The sequence below is a fragment of the Archocentrus centrarchus genome, unplaced genomic scaffold (genome assembly GCF_007364275.1).
Source record: "Archocentrus centrarchus isolate MPI-CPG fArcCen1 unplaced genomic scaffold, fArcCen1 scaffold_45_ctg1, whole genome shotgun sequence".
NCBI lineage: Eukaryota > Metazoa > Chordata > Actinopteri > Cichliformes > Cichlidae > Archocentrus > Archocentrus centrarchus.
Genome location: NW_022060271.1, coordinates 950,102 through 962,684, shown reverse-complemented (window position 1 = coordinate 962,684; position 12,583 = coordinate 950,102). Strand labels below are relative to the sequence as shown.

The following is a 12,583-nucleotide window of genomic DNA, read 5'->3' as shown; positions in this document are numbered from 1 at the left end:
TTTGTTTCCTGGCTCTAAAGTGGGAATATGTGAGTGTGAGGAGCAAATAAAGCTCATTTCCTTTTCCTGTCTTTCCTCCAGCAGCCTCAGCTTCTTCCTCTTTCCCCTGTCTTCTTCTGCAGACAGCTCCTCTGGAGCTTCAAGCTGCTTCTCTTTAGAAGGACACCTACAAACCTTTGCATCCCGCCACAAAGACCCCATGGGCTCCTCTGGATCAGCAAACAGCATTTTCACTCTCATTCCTGTTGGCCTTCACAATAAAAGCCTCAGATTGATGGCTGCTCCACCCTGACCTTTGACACCATCCAAATGAGTGGATCAAAGTGTTTGAATGATCTGAGCAGCTTTCAAACTCTTGGTGTTTCTACATTTAGATTGATTTGGACTCAACGAGCAAAACTATTGATTTGATCCAAACTAAAATCCTGCAGAGGATTTGATTTGGAATTGATGATCATTGAAACTCATTTTTAATCGTCTTCTTAGTTCATTTAAACGCACAGTTGCTCCGCCCACATTTTTGGCTTGGAGAGAAAAACATCAAAGAATTTAGATGATTTGAAGGAACTGAAAATAGATTCAAACTAAAAGCTTTGAGAGAACAAAAATGACCTCTGACCTTTGACCTGCATCTACAGCACTCACCTCTGACTCTCAGCTCCACCTGTTTCCTCAGCAGGATGTTTCCCTCCCTGCTGTAGACGGTGCAGGTGTAGGTCCTGTTGTCCCAGTCTGTGGGGAGTCTCAGGGTCAGACTGAGGTCTCCAGTTTTCAGCAGGTCTTCATTCATCTTCGTTCGGTCTCTGTAACGTTGGTGCTGTTCTTCAGGCTGGTCAGAGCCGCTCTGATACACGTGGACCTTCCTGTATCTGTGATCCATCCACTCCACTTTAGCACCTTGAGGCAGGTGAAGTGTGGTTGTGAAGGGCAGCTGGACAGACTCCACCCCGTCCTCCACCTCCACCTGGGGGACTGAGAGGACAACAAAGCACAACATGAGCTTGGATGGAGACATTTGTGTTGCCTCTAACAGGCTGAATGTTGCTGCTTCACTGGGAGCTCACTGTTAGATAGAAAGTGGTCAGTGTGAAGAGGAGACGCAGCAGAAAGATGAAGACTGACAGGAAGAAAGCAGTGAACAGACTGTTGGAGCTGCTGTTAGTGGGACAGGACTTTATTGAGTCTGTGAGGAGCAGATTGGACTTGATGAAGCAGAGAAACACAGTCTGAGTGTTTGTGTCACACTCACTTCATCACACAGCTCAATGTGAGAACATTTGGAACAATCTGATAGAAGCGTTCCTTTAGTCAAAGCAGCAAGAAAACACTATGAAAACACCTGACTGCACACAAACTGCAGTACTGCCAAACTGTAGAGAAAGGATCCAAAGTCAAAGTAGTTATTGTGCACAAACATGTTGGCATCAGTGTGATATGGAGCAATATTACTGCTGCACATGTTTCTATGGTGTTGAATGTGCAGTAATGCATCAATAAATCCCAAACAGCCACAAACATCAGACATGCTAACAGGATGACCTCTGACCTTTGACCTGTATCTACAGCACTGACCTCTGACTGTCAGCTGCACTTGTTTCTCCATCAGGATGTCTCCCCTCTTGTTGTAGGCGGTGCAGGTGTAGGTGTGTGTGTCTGTGGGGTGTTTCAGGGTCAGACTGAGGTCTCCAGGTTTCAGCAGGTTTCTCTCCATCTTTGTTCGTCCTCTGTAAAAGTCGTGCTGTTCTTCAGGCTGCTCAGAGCTGCTCTGATACACGTGGACCTTCCTGCTGTCTCCGTCCTTCCACTCTACCTTAGTGCCTTTGGGCAGGTGAACTATAGTTTTACAGGGCAGCTGGACAGACTCCACCCCTGAATCCACCTCCACCTTGTAACCTGAGAGGTCAACAAAGAACATGAGCTGTAGTGAAGGTTACTACTGATCATCTTATGGAGACAGTCAAGGAGCCCCCAGAGGACACCTGCTAACCATCGGCATTATGGGTAATGTAGTAGGAGAGACTCACCTGACATGAAGTGCTGCCGGAAATGAAATAAAAGACCTCCAGAAACCACCAGAAGAACCAGGAGAACCAGGAGAGCTTTGGCCCAGGATGGAAACCGTTCTGTGGAGAAACACAAAGAACAACATGACCTTTGACCTCTGAGTGAAAGAAATAAAATAATTTAATGAACATACTTCAAGCTAACATGTTGTGAGTCAACATTTTTATTCAGCAGTAAAAAAATAAAGTTTCATCTGAGTGATGTGAGATGGATCTACAGCAGGTGTTTGTGGCTGACCTTTGACCTGCAGCTGTACATCACTCTGACTCAGTTCACGTCCATATTCTCTAACAGAGCAGGTGTAGGTGGCGCTGTCAGACAGTTGGAGGTCGGTCAGCTTCAGGCTGAGGTCTCCAGTCTCCAGAGCGTCAGTCTTCATGGATGTTCGGCCGCTGTAACGCTGGTTCTGCTCTTTCAGTTCGTCTCCTTGGAGCTGGTGGACGGTTGGAGGACTGAGGTCAGAGCGGCTCCACAACACTGAGGGGTGTCTCAGTCTAAAGGTGTTAAACTTACAGGGCAGGATGAAGGACTCCCCCTCATACAGCTCCACAGCTGAGGCATGCTGGGAAACTGAGGACACACACAGAGACTCCATGAGTGACTCTGAGGTAAAGTTCAGACACATTTACAGAAACCACAGGAGACACAACGACAGGTTAAACATCGTTACAACTATTGCTGCAGCTATTGATTATTTTAGTAATCGAGTATTCTATCGATTATTCCATCAATTACCCGAGTAACTGGATAAGAAATACTTTTCTCCTATTAAGAATAGAATAGAATAGAACTTTATTGTCATTATACATACAATGAAATGAATCATTATACAGCAAACTATACAACAACATTTCATCATAAAGAAATCATAGGGGAGATGGGCGTCTGCAGCCGCTGCCACACTGGCGCCACCGCTACAACAGTCCCCGGAAAAGGAAACACACACACATCATGGGGTAGTTAGTAGATATGGCACGATACCACTTTTTTATGTCCGATACTGATACCGATATTTTACATTTGGATATCTCCGATATCGATACACATCCGATCTTTTTTGTATTATTAATTTTAAAAATGGTTTTTAAATGCCTGGATCAATTTTACGTAAGTCAACAGACTCTCACACAACAAAATTGAAATCTTTTAGTTGTCCCACATACAAGACTAAGGACCGGGGGGGCAGAGCTTTTCAGGCTGTGGCACCAAAGCTCTGGAACTGTTTACCACTCCAGCTCCATTTAGCTGACTCTGCTGAACACAGCTGAAAACTCTTCTGTTTAGCCAGGCTTTCTGTTGACTTTATTTTTATTCTTTTACTTTTAAAATGGTAATGTTATATTTTAACATGGTGTTTTATCTGTTTTTTTATATTGTGTTTTAATTACTGTACAGCACTTTGTGACTTTTTGTCTGTGTAAAGCTCTGTATAAATAAACTTTACTTCCTTACAACAATCGCTCTGTCACCTGAATCCTGTTGCTCCTGTGTGAGAAGGTGATGCATTGGCTTATGGCATGTAGGGCTGCAACTAACGACTATTTTGATAGTCGATTACTCATCAACAGGGTTATTATAGTTAATGAAAACGAACGAAATAACGAAAACTGAAATTGAAAAAACATTGTTGTTAACTGAAATAAATAAAAACTAGGGGTGGGACTCGATTAAAAAAATTAATCGAATTAATTACAATCGAAATTAATCGCATTTTAATCGCATTTCAATATTTGACATGAGAAATATTAATTTAAGTTTGGTTGATGAATGAATCAATATACATAAGCTTAAACTTCAAAATCTTGTTTATTTTCCCACCAGTCTACTACACAGACCAACGAAGGGTGGAAGTGCTCCTGTGATAAACTCCTGAAATTAAAGTTCAGCATCATAACTGGATAGTTTTATTCAACATTAATGTCTCACTTGTTATAGTTGGAAATTAATCATTCTCTCAGCTGTATTCCTTGATGTTGAAATGTGTTATGCTTGTTTTAACAACTTATTTTGAATAAAATAATTAAAATTAAACCACAAAAAGGAGAAAAAGTTCGTTCTCCGTTTAACCAGCTGTTTTTACACAGCTGTGCTAAGCACTCACGGTTGCTAGGCGACATGAGCTACAGGTGAGGACAGGTGACGCTGATATGAAGGCTAGCCGCTCACGTCCTCCCTCTGCGGTCTTCGTGGGCTCTGAAGGACGTGGGCCGGGTCCTTCGCAGGATGCGGCCCCTGAATTTGGACATTGTGCGTCGATATAATCTGTATGCCGGGAACTCGTGCACTGAGAAACGTTCCACGGTGCAAAGTGCGTTAAAATGCGTTAAAATTTTTAATTCGTGAATTTTCCCGTAATTAATTAATCGAAAGTAACGCGTTAAAGTCCCAGCACTAATAAAAACTAAAATTAAAAGGAAAAAACGATAACTAACTAAAACTGAATTGTGAGTTTACAAAACTAACTAAAACTAACTGAAATTATAGATATTGTCATTTTTTTTTAAGTCTTGTGGATTGATATAAAATCATTTGTTCCGCTCTCCGAGTTTAAGCTCGGAGCGCCGTCGGGCAACGGCGTGAGCGCACACACCGCGCTGCTCCTCAAAGTAAGGACAGCGGTCTGCAGAGAAAGCAGCAGAGTCCCATGTGGAGTTTTTACTATGATAGCACAGATAGCAGCGAGTGTCTTGTTGTGGATGATGTTGTGGATGATGTACGGAACACTTCTTAGTCAGGAAAAAAAACACCAACATCAAAGTAGACCTGAGAAGCGCACACAAGGCAGCTACGGCAACCGCTCTCATCCTACAAGGCAACCCGGCCTGCACCTCCAGAGAAACGTGACGACTCGTCGGGTCAACGCAGCCACAACGTTGTGTTTAGTCCTTGTGCGTTTCCGGCTACTTTATCAGTCAGAGAATAACAATCAGGACTAATAATCAAAGCATCAATATAAGGACTCACAAATGTCAGCAAATTCCTGGAGGGAGCTGCTGAAACTATGGGAATGGACGTGAAGGAACGAAGAAAGTGAAAAAACAGGGACAAATATGTTTGCACCCTAAAAACTGAGCACAAAGAGCGAGGACCAAAAAACCCCCAGCACACAACCACAAGGTAATTAACACACGCAATCCAGCTACACAAGCATAAATGCAGACATGAGGTCGACACTTCCGTAGGCTACAGAGGCTGCAAAGACCCTACAAGTCTAATCAGCGAGCATCTAACCAAGCTAGCTCCAAAACAGAAGCAGCATCAGGTGGAGAGAACATCAGGATGCAGCTGGATGTGACCTTTGACTCCTTCAAAGAGTTTGTTTTTGTCAAACACCACATGTAGCTGTTGTTAATCTGCTGCACTGAGGCTGAACTTTATTGGGAGTTTATTGTAGAATTTATCGAGTTTTGGAGTTCATATTGTTCTTTGTTTCTCCCTGTTGATGTTCATGTGTGTCCTTAATATTACACACATTTAGCCTGTAGTTCTGCTGTCTGTGAACAGTTGGTTGTTGAATATATTTCTTTAAAGGGTACCTGATTAAGTATGAAAATACTAAAACTAATACTGAAACTAACTAAAACTAAGCATAAAACCAAAAATAAAAACTAATAAAAACGAGCAAAACCGCTCTGAAAACTAATTAAAACTAACTGAATTAGAGAAAAAAAGTAAAAACTAACTAAAACTAAACTATAATGTAAAATCCAAAACTATTATAACCCTGGTCATTGACTATTGAAACGATTAGTCAACTAATCGTGGGCAGGTGCTCACCTTGCAACTGGAGGGTTGCTGGTTCGAGTCCCCGTCTGAGCGCATGCTGTCATTGTGTCCCTGGGCAAGACACTTAACCCACATTGCCTAAGTGTGAATGTGGTTGTGTGTTTGGTGGTGGTCGGAGGGGCCGTAGGCGCAAACTGGCAGCCACGCCTCCGTCAGACTGCCCCAGGCCAGCTGTGGCTACATTAGTAACTTACCACCACCAGGTATGACTGAGGTGAGAATGAATAGTGCGTGAAATTGTAAAGCATCTTTGAGTGTCTAGAAAAGCGCTATATAAGACTGAGGCATTGTTATTATTATTATTAACTAATCGGATTATGAATCACATAATTATGGAATGACACTTATTTAACTATCAGCTTTTACATTTAGTATAAGATTATTTAAAATGTGGTAGCAAACACACGGAAGATGGATACTTCATTCAAAAATTATAATATATAAATTAGGGGTGGGACTTTAACGCGTTAATTTCGATTAATTAATTACGGGGAAATTAACGCGTTAAAAATTTTAACGCATTTTAATCGCACTTTGCACCGTGGAACGTTTCTCAGTGCACGAGTTCCCGGCATACAGATTATATCGACGCACAATGTCCAAATTAGGGGCCGCATCCTGCGAAGGACCCGGCCCACGTCTTTCGCAGCCCACGAACACCACAAAGGCCGGAAGTGAGCAGCTAGCCTTCATATCAGCTGCCGTCACCTCTGCATAGCTCATGTCGCCTAGCAACCGTGAGTGCGAAGCACAGCTGTGTAAAAGCAGCTGTTAAACAGAGAACGAACTTTTTCTCCTTTTTGTGGTTTAATTTTAAGTCTTTAATTCAAAATAAGCTGTTAAAATAAGCATAACACATTTCAACATCAAGGAGTACAGCTGAGAGAATGATTAATTTCCAACTATAACAAGTGAGACATTAATGTTGAATAAAACTATCCAGTTATGATGCTGAACTTTAATTTCAGGAGTTTGCTTATCACAGGAGCACTTCCACCCTTCATTGGTCTGTGTAGCAGACTGGTGGGAAAATAAACAAGATTTTGAAGTTTAAGCTTATGTATATTGATTCATTCATCAACTAAACTTAAATTAATATTTATCATGTCTAATATTGAAATGCGATTAAAATGCGATTAATTTCGATTAATTAATTACAAAGCTTGTAATTAATTCGATTAATTTTTTTAATCGAGTCCCACCCCTAATATAAACATATAGTACTTTTTCGTCCCTGTAAAACAAAGTTAGCACAGTTTTACCAGTACCCCCCCATGACTAAACGTGCCGCTGAATGCTATCCGGGCTTTAATTCTGACGTCATTTCCGGGTCCAAATGCTCCTAAATAAACAGCAATGGCATAAACAATGACTGTTCACTATTAAAGATGATGTCACATACCTTATCAACTGCAGCCATTTCCACTTCTCTTTCTCATCAGTAAAATCACAGCTGAGTGTTTTTTTTCGTGTCAGATCGGTTAAAACAAACAGGGACACAGAATGGCGGCATATTGTTCACGTGACAGTTTGGACCCGGAAATGGAAATCTACATCATCACTTAACCGCCCATTTGTGAAGCTCACCAGAGATAGACGGACAGGAAGACGTCTCACTCCATTTAAAAAAAAAAACGGATCCAAGGTTTGAGACAATTTCACACTCACTCAGTGAGCACCCCCTGATCGTCTTAGCACGCCCTGTTCTTTCACCAATAGCCGCACAACATGCCCCTGAACGCTATTGCGCATGTGTGAAGCTCGCCAGAGATACACGGACAGGAAGACGTCTCACTCCGTAAAAAAAATCACGACTATTATCGACAATTAAATTTCTCATCAACTATTTTTATTGTCGAATATTGTCGACAATGTCGACTAATTGTTGCAGCCCTAATGGCATGTTGCAAATTTCATTAGGGCTGCAACTATTGATTATTTTAGCAATTGAGTATTCTATCGATTACTCCATCAATTACCCGAGTAACTGGATAAGAAATACTTTTTTCGTATTAACAGTTCATCTGCATATTTTAATTTCCATACAGTGTTGCCAAGTCCGCTTATTATAAGCGACTTTGGGCTTGTTTTTTTCTAAAGTTGCTTGTAAATCTCGTGAGTTGTGGGCTGCGGTTTTTTGGGCTTGTTTTTGAACATCAAGTTGCTTATTTGGGCTTGACTTTCTTTCCGAGTGAAACTCATTGATTATCTCTCGGCGCCCTATAATAAAGCAAAAGACGAGTGGTAGGTAGTTTGTCCCTTCCAAGCCCCCGTTTCTGTTTATCGCTCCTGCCCAAATTGACGGGGCGCACACCCAAACAATACTCATAACAGCCCAGAGTGAGGAGGCAGCGCAAGAATGAGCTCCAGTAAGAGGGGAAAATATAGAAAAAAATAATAAAGAGTGTGAGAAAGAGAGCGCACTTACAGAATGGATCCGAGCTCAGATGGGAGACAGTGGTGCTAAAAGTGCGTATGCACTATATGCAACACATAGGGGCGCCTCAGAAGAGGGGGGCGCCAAAATGATGCGACAAAATTATTTCTCTAGTCGTATTTCTGTATTTAACTGCTGTGCATATGATCAGTAACAGAGGAACGGAGCTGATTAGGCACCCCTGTGCTCCTTCACCTCCCCTCCTCCTGTCGTCGCGTACACCTCTGAAAGAAGCTGTGGTCCTAATGGGAGACGTACCAAAGGCATTCAGCAGATTTTGCAAGTGTGAAATATGTGCTCACCATGCTGATTTAGTTCAACATGCTGATACAGAGAAGCACACACACACAAAAAAAACTGTGCACCTTTGTCTTCTATGAGGCTAAGAACCATGGGTGTGACTGCTCCAACACACGAGACAAAACAAAGAAGTGAGCTATACTACTATAGAGCTGTGCTGTTTGAAAGCGTCCTCAGGTTTACACAATGTTGTGGGTTGCCAGTTGGGCTTCTTTTGGGCTTGTTTTCATAGAGCTGGTTGCTTGTTTCTGTTGCAAGATCTGGCAACACTGCTTCCGTACTGCAGTTTTTCCCTGTGTGAAACAAACAGGGTGGATGGAGCAGCTACAAAGTTCTCTTTTCTTCACTTACTGATCAGCTGGTTGATGAAGGACCTCCAGCTGTTTCCCAGTAAAGGTTTAATGGAGGTTACAGAGGGAAAAGCTTCATCTGGACGCTAGAAAAACATTTCCTTCTGCTCCATCTGAGCTCACCGGCTCCGCCTCTTTGCGCCTGTGCAGACAGACTGCAGGTAAATCAGCTGATTGCTGTTGTGTTATCAGTGTTTATGTTGAAAAACATGAGCGTAATCTTGTAATGCTTTATATTCACAAGCATTCTCCTAAATACGTTTCTACTGCAGGTCTATATTTAGTCACTAATCAGGGATTAAAGTATCAAAAATATTTTGACGGGGAAGGGGTCCTTCCGGTACCGGACGGTCACCAGTGCTAATAGCTGCGCTCGCTAGCAGTATGTCCGGGAGCTGAAGTAGAGAAAAAAATAACAGCTGATTCTCAGCACAGCGAGCACAACACACAAACACACAGAGAGCGGTGGAGGCGGAAAAACGTGTCAGCGATGATCGCTCAGTGTCAAAGGGAATCTGTCACAGTGATGGAGAACTTTATAGAATCAGAGGGTGTTTTCTAACTCCTGATCTACTCCAGTCCAGTAGGTGGCGGTATTGCAGCTCTAAGCTGGTTTGTTCAACCGCAGACCCACAAGAAGAAGACGATGACCGAAAACTGTAATACAGCTAATGTTGGTCGGATCGGATTGCATTTTTATTTCTTTACGATATCTGATCCAGTAATTTAGGCCAGGATTGGACCGATACTGAATATTGGATCGGCGCATCCCTAGTAGTTAGGTTAAAAAAAAGTCATCTGGAACGGTGCTTAGCTAAACATATTTGCACATTTAAAGCCAGGATAGCAATATGGTGGGGGGGCGGGAGGGAATGCAGACGGAGACAAGAGGGTGGGGGCATTGTGGAGCCAGATGACAGTTTGCTGATAGTGATGGAAGTTCATCAGCGGCCGTGGTGCACCAGATCCAGCTTCACAGATCACAGAGAGGGCTGAGGGGGAGAGCCACCGTCACACATAGTCCTGCAGAGATATGATTACCAGCCCAAGGCCGGCTGGGGAGCCGAACTCCTGATAATGCAGATGTTGTTTTGGAACAGGCTGCTTGTTTTGTTCCAACAGCCTTCAGTTTCACTGAGGAACCATTCAGTAATCCAATAATCCAAATTCATTAGTTACCGTCCTCACCGTGCAGAACCTTATCTCCAGATCTGATCCCTCTCACCTGCGAGCACGTTCTCAGCTGGACTAAACTAAAACTAATACTGAAACTAATGAAACTAAACTAAAACTAAGCAATAAACCCAAAATAAAAACGAGCAAAACTACTCTGAAAACTAATTAAAACTAACGGAATTAAAGAAAAAAAGTAAAAATGAACTAAAACTAAATGATAATGTAAAATCCAAAACTATTATAACCCTGCTCAGGGGTTCCAGTGGGATTCAGAAGGTGGAGGAACCCTAAGATCAGCTGTAGTGGCTCTGCATGGGGAGAAGAACCACAGCTTTCTATTGTAGCTGCAGTAAATGATGTTGGTGTGCAGGCTGTGATCAGCTGACCTGCTGCTGTGATCAGCTGACCTGCTGCTGTGATCAGCTGACCTGCTGCTGCTCTCTCCTTCCTGTTTGAGTCTGTTTGAAAATGTAAGAAGTAGAAAGTACAGATACTTGTGTAAAAATGTAGGGAGTAAAAGTAAAAAGTAGTCAGAAAATAAATACTCAAGTAAAGTACATATACCTGAAAAATGTACTTAAGTACAGTAACAAAGTATTTGTACTTCGTTACTTCCCACCTGCAGTGATGGATCAGTGTGATCAGAGGGAGGAAGATGATGATGGTTAAAGAGTTTACAGAGTGAAGCTGCTGATAAAGAAACAGGCTGAGCAGCTTCCACACCAACATCATGGACTAACCAGCATGCTGGGAGCTGCAGAGACCAAAGAAAGCAGCTGCAGAGTTCAGGAACACTGACACTGTCTTAATAACACGGCTCTGACTCTGTCCAGCTACACACACATTCACTGTGTGATGAAGAGGTGCTGACATGCAGCCCAACATCACCTCTGACTGGATCAGGAAGTTTAACACACAGCTGGGTCTCACAGGCTGCATTCATGTTCAGAGGATTTCCCTGTAATCAGGTTCATCAGCACCTCCACATGTTCCTCTGAGAGTCTCTGCTGCTGCTCAGGAACTCTGCAGTCTAACCAGTGTTAGCCTAAATGAGACGCAGCACAGCATGCTGGGTATTTAGAACAAATCCCATCAGACTCAGTCAGGAGGACGAGCCTCAGTCGGGGGGGTGGTGGTGTCTCAGGTTTAAACTGGACTCAGTTATTAAGCAGAAATCGATGCTGAGTCAGAATCAGATGTTACAGATTTGTTTGTAGGAAGCTCACATTCAGGAAACTCTCAGGATGAACTCTGGAAGATGCAAAGGAGACACACTTGAGTCTGAAGGAGGAAAACTTCTGTCAGCTTCACGTTTCTCACGTCTGCTAAAAGCTCATGAAGCTCTGTGATTGGACAGCAGTTTGTAAGAAGCTGAACTCAGATCAGCTGTTTAAACCTGTTTCAGCTTCTTCACACTGAGCCTCCTGATTCAGGAACAGCACTGATGTTGGTGTGTTTCCAGGTAACACAGACATGGATGGTTTCAATCCACCAATCACAGAGCTCCATCAGTGACCTCACAGCACTACAGTTACCTGCACTTCTCTCCACGACCACTAGATGTCTCCATGCTGTGTGAGTCACTGATTCCAATGAATGCTCAGAGCCTGCTGAGCCTGTTTGACAGAGGAGGGACCTCCTGGTGATCGTATGACACACACACACACACACACACACACACACACACACACACACACACACACACACACACACACACACACACACACACACACACACAGCAGCTGAGTGGAACATGAGCTCCTCTGAAAGCCACCAAGAAGAATGCAGTGATTTCAGAGTGAGCTGCTTTGTTACTTTGATGTGAATCAGAATCCAGTGTTTGATGAAATCTCCTCCTGCTGCACTTCAACACATCAAAGAGAGAGAGATGAAAGCAAAGCTGCTGATGAGAGCAGAGAGAGGAAGGTGATCTTACCGTGCAGGAGGATCACAAACACCACCAACATCTTCATGGTCCTCTTTCAAAGCCCTTCAGCAGCTCATCATCTACTGACACTCTCACACTGCTCAGACCGTCACAGCTCAGAGTTCAGCTTCACACTTTGTTAAAGCTCATCTGTGGAATGAAGTCCGGCCGGCCGCACGGCACTGCCGAGGAAAGAGGAGGAGCTTCGGTTTCCTCGTAGTTTCACACCTGAGCTGGAGGCGGGGCTGCAGCCTCACCCTGACACCCACAAAGCTCCGCCTTCAGTCCTGACACTCACACATCCACTGTAGGCAGTCTGCCATGATGTTTGGCTGCAGCCACTAAATGTGACTCACTGAGAGCTGCAGGAGAAACACTCTCATTGGCTGAGAAGGTCAGCTCTGTTTCTGCTGCTCACACACACACTGTAACACACTCAGCTGGGAGAAGATCTCTGCAGTGTGACACAAACACACACCTTTGTCTTCATGTGTGTTTCTGCTCTTTGCTTTCTCAGTCACACCATCCAGATGTTTCTCCTTC

General features: G+C 43.3%; 1 protein-coding gene across 1 annotated transcript in view; it reads right to left on the bottom strand.

Annotated features, from left to right (window-relative positions):
- Positions 1-12,185, bottom strand: part of LOC115777210 (uncharacterized) — a 92,450-nt gene extending 80,265 nt beyond the window's left edge. Inside the window, exons 1-4 of the mRNA XM_030725046.1 lie at positions 12,050-12,185; positions 2,302-2,634; positions 2,025-2,123; positions 1,573-1,893 (exon numbers count right to left, since the gene is read on the bottom strand). Of these exons, the coding sequence (XP_030580906.1) occupies positions 1,573-1,893; positions 2,025-2,123; positions 2,302-2,634; positions 12,050-12,086 (790 nt within the window). The 5' untranslated portion in view covers positions 12,087-12,185. The remainder of the gene's footprint in view (positions 1-1,572; positions 1,894-2,024; positions 2,124-2,301; positions 2,635-12,049) is intronic.
- Between the last annotated feature and the right edge of the window lie 398 nt (positions 12,186-12,583).